Genomic DNA, 9,472 nt, shown 5'->3' on the forward strand with positions numbered 1-9,472 from the left:
ACTGAGTCTGGCATATAGCAATGCTTAGTAAATATTTGTCGAATGAATGGATAAAAGTTTTTACATTCCTAGAAACTGTTCTCTCACCAGTAATGAATGGGCTTGCATTTGACTTATTTCAGTAAAACATTAGTTAAATGTAATGTTTGAAAAATAAGCTGTATAGATTACTTTTCTAGTTAAATTACAGCTTAAATAAGATTTTTTTTTCATCTTTTTAAGTCTCTACTGAGCATAATCAAATCTTTAAAAACTTGTAATGCTATATTAACTTTATTGTTTTGTGCATCAATTCTCATTTTTAGAAACTACACTTACAGTGAGTGTAGCGGGTATTGTTTAAGATAAGTGCTAGAAGTTTCTGGTCTGGTTTTATACATAAAGAAAATTTCTGTTAGACACAAGTGATGAGTTTTGTGACTTGGTTTTTATCTCCCACTAAAAATAGACTGTAGACAGTGAAAATTGATTATATATGGGTTCTGGTAAACTATAATTGTTCCATCATTCTTAAATTTGAGAATTTAAAAAATTGGAAGTAAATAATTTTAACTATGTTATTCTAACAGAACACACTATAGCAACAAGTATAGACTATACCAGGGGTTTAAAAATATCTACCAGTAAATAAAACTCTTAGGAATATCTAAAACCCTTAAAAATTAACCCATAAAAAACCCAGGCTCTTTTTATCTCTGCCTACAGCAAATTTAATGATAAAGTGTTTTAAGGTAGTTTTTAATTTAGGCCAATTAAAAACACCCTCTAATAGAGGTGTAACATCCACAGAAGTTTCCATATCATAATTGTAGGGCTTGATAAATTTTCATAGCTGAACAGATTTATGTAACGTATACAGATGAAAAAGTAATATTATTAGTCACCCCTAAAAAGGCTAATTTTAAAATACAAAGCAATCATAGATAAATGAGAGACTTAGGTGCTGAATCTAACTTTATTACTAACTTCAGGTGTAACCTTAGGCAAGTTATTTCACTTTCTGGGGCCTACTCCCCATCTTTAAGTTGAGAGGATGCCACTAAATGTTTTATTTTGGCTCTAATTCTGTAAAAGTGGAAAAAGATGGACTGTGGCAATATAAATGTTGTATCATAGGTCAAAATGAGAATGCCAGTTGCCTTTAAAAAGGAAGACATTCTAATTTTTTTCTTTTTCTTTGTTTTCCAGGTTATATTTCACACTATGTGCTGACTGTATCTACAGAAGATATTAAAAAAAAAAAGATAAACTTTTTTCAAAGATTTTGATTCCAGTGGAATCTTCGCTTTAGCTGTTGTGCGTGTGTGTGGGGGCGTGTGCGTGCGTGTGTGGGGGGCGTGTGCGTGCGTGTGTGTGTGCGCGCGCGCGCGCGCGTGTGTGTGTGTGTGTGTCAGTGAACTGCAACTCCAGAAGCGATGCCTGTGCAAGCTCCGCAGTGGACGGATTTCCTCTCCTGCCCAATCTGCACTCAGACTTTCGACGAAACTATCCGGAAGCCCATCAGTTTGGGCTGTGGCCATACTGTCTGCAAGATGTGCCTGAATAAACTCCACCGCAAGGCTTGCCCATTTGACCAGACCACTATCAATACAGACATCGAGCTCCTTCCTGTGAACTCAGCATTGCTGCAGCTCGTGGGTGCTCAGGTAATTTCCACGTGTGTGCATGTGCGTTCCTCCTGAGAGAAACCTGTCGAATGAAAATTGGGTGTCGTTGCCTTCCTTGTAAATAGGTAGAATCCTGTGAGTGCCGTGCTCACCCTGCGGCCGTCAGCGTTTCTCAGTCATGGCACATGGTCAGACCTTCTCAGCCATTCAGGTCACTGAGAAACCTAAGAAGTGCCCAGGATTTCTTAAGATTGAGGAAAATATTCACAAAACCGTTAACACTTTACTTAATAGGAAAGGTGAAGCTGCTTCAGACAGTTTTACTTAGCAGACACTAACCAAAATGAAAGATGAAGAAGGTGAGCCTTTGGGAACCATCGACCTAGAGTAGAAACAGATATCCCTAGGTACCGATAAAATTTAGTGTGGTAATTCTGAAAGTCATACTCTGGAAGTTTTATATCGGTTTTCTCAAATCAGAGATCAGTGGCTTCCTCTGAGCCACACAGAGGTTTCCCAGCCACAGAGGCAGGTTTTTGAAAGCCAGGTAGATATTCATTTAAATAATCCCTCACTAGCTTAATTCGCCTAGTATGAGTCTGAAGTACCACCTGTTTACCATAAATCATTTTCTGAATAAATATACTGGAACTTGGGGTCTGGTCCCACTAATATCTGCCTATAAGCTGCTATAAAGAAGAGGAGGTTGCTGTTATGTATGTTGGAAATAAAGAGAGCAGTTCTAGAATAGATTATTCAGAAGGAAAACTTATCTCCATACCTGTTTTGATGATGTCACCAACAACACTACAGAATATTTGTCAAATGGGAAAGTGCTGTTGATTCTTTTTCTTTTCTTCCTGTACTTAGTATTTCATTTCATAATAATTTTTTTTGTTATTTTGAAAATTCTAGTATGATATTTTGGAGACATTTTAAAAATAGACTTACAGAGGGTAACCATTTTAGAAATACAATATTTTAATAACAACGAAGGCTTTTTAAAGTCGTCTAAGGATGAACTAATTCTTTTTCTACAAAACGAATAAGATCTTGTCCTGTCTTAACTGAAGCAACTAATGATTGTGAAATATGAGGATAGGACATTTTAACATATATAATAGCTACCATTTTAACCCTAAAGATTTCCTTTTAAAAACCATTAGAGCTAGCGAATTATTTAAAGTTGCAGGATACAGAATCAACATGCAGAAATCAGTTGCATTTCTGTACACTAACAATGAGCAATCCAGAAGGAAATTAAGGAAACAGTTCCACTTACAGTAACATCAAAAAGAATACAATACTCGGGAACAAATTTAGTGAAGGAAGTGAAAGACTTGTACACTGAAAACTAGAAAACATTGCCGAAAGAAATTTTTAAAAATAGAAATAAATGGAAAGGCATCGCATGCTCATGGATAGGCAGACTTCCTATTTTTAAGATGACAGTGCTACTCAGAGCATTCTACAGATTCAGTGCAAGCTCTGTCAAAATCCCATGGTGTTTTTTTTGTTTTTTTTTGTTTTTTTTAGAAATAGAATCTTTTTTTTAGAAGTAAAAAATAGAAATAGAAAAATTTATCCTAAAATTCATATGAAATGAAAAGAGACCCCAAATACCCAAAAGAATCTTGAAAAAGATCAACAAAGTTAGAGAAATCACACTTTTTAATTTCGAAACTGCAAAGCTACAGTAATTAAGACTGTGGTACTGACGTAAGCATAGATATTTAGATCAGTGGAATGGAATAGACAGTTCAGAAATAAACCCACGTACACAGTCAGATGATTTTTGACAAGGTTGCCAAGACCACATTCAAAGGGGAAAGGACAGTTTTTCCAATAAATGGTGCTGGGAAAACTCGATGCTCAAATGCAAGAGAATGAATTTGGACCCCTACCTCATACCATATGCAAAAATTAAAACGAGTCGAAGGCTAAATATGAGAGCTAAAACTACAAAACCCTGAGAATATTGGCATAGATATTTGTGACCTTGGAGTAGGCACTGTTTTTTTTAGTTGTGACACCAAAAGCACAAGAGAAAAGAAATTGAACTAAATCAAAATTTTACTTTATACTTCCACAGACATCATCAAGAGAGTGAAAGAACCCACAGAATGGGAGAAAATAATTGTAACTAATATATCTAGTAAGAAACTTTTATCTAGAACATGGAACTCTTACAGCTTAATAATAAAAAGAACAAAATTTTAAATGGGCAAAGATCTGAACAGACACCTCACTGAAGAAGATGGCAAATGAGACAGAAAATAGATTAGTTTTGTGTGTGTGTGTGTGTGTGTGTGTGTGTGTGTGTGTGTGTGTATAGAAAAGGTCTTTTGTAAGAATCCAGTAAATTTAGTGGGAGTTTTGATGTTACAGGCATTAAGTGGCAGTGCATAAAATGCACTCAATAAAACATTTGTTTAGTTAACTAGCGAGCACTGAAATAGACTTTTTCTTTTGACCTCTAGGTCCCTGAGCAGCAGCCCATTACTTTGTGTAGTGGGGTTGAAGATACCAAGCATTATGAGGAGGCCAAGAAATGTGTGGAAGAGTTAGCATTGTACCTGAAACCACTTAGCAGTGCTAGAGGTAAATCAGGTGCAGTTATCAGTGCTAACAAATGGTCACCAAAACACTTTTATTACCATAAAAATTGTGGGCTCTATGTGAATGTTAATGAAATTTATTTATGTATTGTAAGCCAAACTCACTGGTGCTAAATAATGTCATTGCAAACCACATCGAATCAAATAGTGGATTTAGAGTTTGTGTGCCGTTAGAAACATTATTGGACTGAGTCACCGAAGGGTCAGTACACTGATGGCTTCGGAAGGGCTCTGTTACTTGGCAGCTCTGGACTGTCTTCTCTTCAGTTTTACACGGTGTGCTGTAGAGGATGTAATACAACTGACAGCTGCCATCCCGCCTTGCCCGCACAGCTCGCTTTCCCTGGGAAAGTACGATGAGCCACTGTGAAGTAGCATGCCAGAACTGTCATGCCCTCAAAATGTGTGTCTTCAACTAATTAGTCACGTCTGGCCTTTTTCTTTATTCCATGATTAAAACAAATAATGGTATATTTAATGGCATGAGTGTTATGTTTGCATGAGATAAAGCTCTTGCATACTTTTAAAAATGCTTCATTTGTGCAATTTTATCTATTGTTTAGTTTCAATATTCTAGTAGAACGCAGGACTATTCACACTCATTCAGCCCGTCAGAGGAAGCTTTCCTGGCCTCTGAGTTAGCATTGTAAACCCAGAAAAAACTTTTTACTCTCTTTTAAAGGAGTGGGTCTGAACAGCACTACTCAGAGTGTTCTTAGTCGCCCGATGCAGAGGAAGCTGGTGACTCTGGTCCACTGCCAACTAGTGGAAGAAGAAGGCAGGATCCGTGCCATGCGAGCAGCTCGATCTTTAGGTGAACGAACAGTCACGGAGCTGATTCTCCAGCACCAGAATCCTCAGCAGCTCTCTTCGAATCTGTGGGCAGCGGTCAGGGCGAGGGGATGCCAGTTCCTGGGACCAGGTATGGAATTGAATTTCATATTTACTATACTAGGAATTCTAGAAGTGCGGTGTAGGAACTGTAAGTTGTGTACAAAGGTAGTTCATTCCAAATTCTGTTGTTATCAAGCAGTACCCCACTTGAGAATCATGGCTTACGTAATTCCACGTCTGGTTTTTCATAGCACTTGAAACTTTTAATTCCAAAGTTTATTCATTTTGATAGAAGTTTTTCTTAAATGTATTAGTTTTTTATCTGCTTTCTTAAATGAAATATACAGAATATAATACAAAATTGCCCCTAAACGGTTGAAAAGTGTAACTGTGTGAATATCTTTTATTGGATTGCCCATTAAGTGATAACCTGCAGAAATGATTGAATATCGCCCTTCTAATAAGTGGCTTTATCTTATCTCTATACATGATAAATTTTGGTTTTGACCAACTTTTTCCAGCAATGCAGGAGGAAGCGCTAAAGCTGGTTCTCCTGGCCTTGGAAGATGGTTCTGCTTTGTCAAGAAAAGTATTGGTTCTCTTCGTGGTGCAGAGGCTGGAGCCACGGTTTCCTCAGGCATCTAAAACTAGCATCGGGCACGTCGTCCAGCTCCTTTACAGGGCTTCCTGCTTCAAGGTATGGGAGGCACTGTCCTCTCCCTCAGCCTAGGGACCAAAACTTTGAGTTTAATAAAGTTGCCTGTATCTTTTCAGAAGATTCCAGCAATTTTTTTTTTCTTTTAAAGAACGTAGATGGTGTCCTATTAAGTTAAATCTTTTTGTATTAAATTTTGTATATTAGATCCTGGATAACGTAGATCAAACCAAGGCTTATAGATTTTTGTATTTGAAGAGACTAATAAACTGTCAATTTTCCACCGAGACTATAAGCAGAATTGGTCTGAATAGAGAGTCATTGAAGCAGGAATAAGTTCTATTGATAGAATTCCACATACACAGTATTGGAGTTTCATTTGCCATTTTGGTTTCAGGATATGTAGTAATGCTGGACATATTCTTTTGCATCCCAGATTGATTCGACACTTCTTCAGACATTGGCGCCTATGTGTATCGTTTGTTTATTGTTTGTCCTGTTTTCCTGGCTTTTTGATGTCAGGGCTTCTTGCTTCTGACACAACACCTAACCAGTACTTCATGGACCACGGGAGCCTGTTTCTAAAATATTGTTAATTCACACAAGCTCTAAGGATCTCCATCCCTGAGGTCACTCGAACTACAAAAAAAAAGTCCCACATTACCCCTCATACCGAATTCTCTTCTCTCATTTTTTGAAAAAGATAAAATGGTTCACAGAATCAACAAGAGAGAATACAGAATTAACGTAAAGAAGATTTTTTTAAAGCTCTATTTAAATGCCAACATTAGTCTGTTTCTTTCTATAGAGTCATTGTATACTGAAAGTGGGGTGTGGATTTCAGATGTGTACCCACCCCTCTTGTTGCCTCTGGAGCTATCACAGCCTCTAGCTAACATAACTCCAGCGGATCCAGATTGTTCCTGAATAACTCACATTCGTTAGAATGGTTGTAATAGCGTGATTGTATGGTATAATCTGGAATACACTTCAGAATGTCTGTCTGCCTCCAGTGTTACTTGTGATCCACTCATAGTGTCAGATAGACACAATATAGGAAACTTCAAACATAAAAGGATAGAAAAGGAAATTATCCTTCCCCGTGAAGAGTAATAAGAGGTGCGGAACCCCCAGAATACCACTAGGCGAACCTCTCAATCCTAGTTAAAAGCATCAATAGCAGTTTTTTCAGAGATTGGAAATTTGTAAAAATCCAATGATTTTCCACTTGGGTCGTGATTATTTCCCTTTATTTCGTTGTCTACATACTTTTTTTTTTTTAGGAGTTTGTACTACGTATCATGAAAAGATTTATCTTATTGCAGTAGGTCCACGCCTTTCACTGTGGTAGAGTTTCTGCTGAGTTATCTGCCAAGCCCCATTTCATCCTCTCACAGAACTCAAGTCAGACTGCATTTCCCTATCCTTCCTTGCAGATGTCTGTGCCCGTGAAGCTGTGTTCTCACTGTGTCCTCCTAGCATCTCTCTCATTTCCGTTTGAAGAGCTTTTCAAGCTGTGGGATAATTCTGGTCATCCTTAGTACAATACAATACAATTCCAGGACTTTATACATTGCATCTCTTGGAATCCTTGATTGTTTTTAGAGGTTCGAGAGCCAAGTCCAGGAAACCCAGTATATCCTATAGAAAGCATTTTCTGCATTTTAATGAGATTTAAACTATATCGAGAGAGAGTTTGAATACATATACAAATGCATTTGGTCTTTTAACTTGCTTTAGAATAGTAGCAAAATAGATTTAGTTTTTGTGGCTGTAGTTCTTGTTTTTGTATATATTTGGTCTTTCTGTGGGCTTAGCTAACAAAATTTAAGTTAGAGCTGTTTATAATAAGAATGGAGTACATTTTTAAATATAGTATTTGTATGAGACAGAAATCTTGACTAAAATATTCTGTAGATTCTTCAGTGGGAGAAAAGAATAGGAATTTTCTACAGAAATTTGAGTCTTTATGGGAGTAATAGGTTAACAATGTAAAATGCATAATGCTAGCTATTTATACATATATATGCACCGTACTGTTAAGTTGTACACCTAAAACTTTAAAACTTACTGGATTTTGTTACCCAATGTCACCATAACAAAAATTAATTAAAAAACAATAATGTAAAATATATTCTAAAATATGTTAGGATCTAAGTGATCCTAGACTAGAATTAATTATTTTACTTTGGTTTGTTAAGCCTTTGGCCTAAACCCAGCCTGACTACAAATGTGAGTCATCGGGTGTGATAACAGTAGTACCTACCTCAACAAGTTTAGAAAATTAAATGAGTTAATAACGTCAGTATAATGGTTAATAAGGTAACTTACACTGAGTGGCACATACTAAGTGCTCAATAAGTGTTCATTGTTTTAATTACTAGAAAGTATTATTATCATCATGATCGTTCTAGTTCAGCATCTCAGAATTTACACTTTCTGATGGTGACTTGACCTACAAAACTCCATGGAGAATTAAGCCAAGTACATATTAATCATCTTTAGAATCACGCCAGCATCTGAAGCTCTTTTATTACGAGTAACAGCAGCTCAGTGCCAGGCAAGCCAAAGAGTAATTAATTATCTGCAGTTACGGAGAAGAAACATACATTGTTTTTTCAGAATAATTGTATGCATATTTTCTTCTTTTCACAAATGCATATACACTCACATAAATTTAAACTGCATTATGTGTTAAGGTCTGTTCAGTCTTTGGATTTTCTTCCAGCATATATTCATTCTGTCTTTCTGTGGGTCCATCCAGAAGATTTTGTCATCACAAAGGAGGAAATGTTTTATTGGCAAAATGGCACGCTCCATTTTAATCTTGTTATTGTCACTAAATTCGTTACATTAAAAAGGATCTGTTATCTCGGTGTGCTCTTATAAAGTATAAACCCATTTTGTTCCTTACCGGCCTCATCATGAGATTGTGTGTATCTTATTAGGTCACCAAACGTGATGAAGACTCTTCTTTGATGCAGCTGAAAGAAGAATTTAGAACCTACGAAGCTCTGCGGCGAGAACATGACTCCCAGATAGTGCAGATCGCTATGGAAGCAGGCTTACGCATTGCACCGGACCAGTGGTCCTCTTTGCTGTATGGAGACCAGTCTCACAAATCTCACATGCAGTCCATTATCGACAAGGTAGACCCTTCTTTGTTCCTTACTTCTTGGACTAATCTTGGAGATTCGGTAATTCATTTATTTAACAAATGTGTATTAAAGCACGTACTGTATGTCAGGCTCTTGTAAATTACATTCTCTGTAGCTGATTGTCATGTGATATAGTACACCATCACCCTGGTTTGTTAATTAAAGTTTTTTTTTAATTGAGGGATAATTGACGTTTTTGATATGAGGTTTGGTTAGTGTTCGAATGCTTTGTCCAGCACGCGCGCGCTCATTCTTTTGAGAGGCTCCCATCTCCGCTTTATATCATTGTCTCTCTCCCTTCTTTTATTGTTCTCTGAGTTTTGCTCATTGTGTTCGTTAAACCCATTTGCTGAACGCCGCGTTGTCTTCCTGCAGCGCCATGTAGTGGTCTGGAAGCTGCACGCATTGGGCTTCCTATCATTCTCAGCCAGAATGATTTCACATGAGAAGTCACCAGCCATCCTAAGTTTGATCAGATTTTCAGTAAACTTATTTCTGCTGCGTCTGTTGCTTGTTATGATGAACAGGTCACTAGAGTACACGTGAATTTTGGGTCAGGCTCTATAACTTATTTTGACTCTAAGAGCTATATTTAATTCT

The 9,472-nt window shown here is 37.1% G+C and overlaps 1 protein-coding gene across 5 annotated transcripts in view; it reads left to right on the top strand.

Annotated features, from left to right (window-relative positions):
* The window catches only part of RC3H1 (ring finger and CCCH-type domains 1), a 42,316-nt gene that overhangs the window by 718 nt on the left and 32,126 nt on the right, over nucleotides 1-9,472 (top strand). For 2 of the 5 annotated variants that reach the window (XM_023531264.1, XM_011361257.2), the window contains exons 1-5: nucleotides 1,172-1,646; nucleotides 4,088-4,208; nucleotides 4,908-5,147; nucleotides 5,581-5,756; nucleotides 8,663-8,863. In XM_023531264.1, coding sequence (XP_023387032.1) covers nucleotides 1,416-1,646; nucleotides 4,088-4,208; nucleotides 4,908-5,147; nucleotides 5,581-5,756; nucleotides 8,663-8,863 — 969 coding nt within the window. In that variant the 5' untranslated portion in view covers nucleotides 1,172-1,415. Of the gene's footprint in view, nucleotides 1-1,171; nucleotides 1,647-4,087; nucleotides 4,209-4,907; nucleotides 5,148-5,580; nucleotides 5,757-8,662; nucleotides 8,864-9,472 lie in introns of those variants that run through there. The other 3 variants (XM_011361255.2, XM_011361259.2, XM_011361256.2) reach the window with 2 other exon arrangements.

This window comes from Pteropus vampyrus, unplaced genomic scaffold, assembly GCF_000151845.1.
Source record: "Pteropus vampyrus isolate Shadow unplaced genomic scaffold, Pvam_2.0 Scaffold65, whole genome shotgun sequence".
NCBI lineage: Eukaryota > Metazoa > Chordata > Mammalia > Chiroptera > Pteropodidae > Pteropus > Pteropus vampyrus.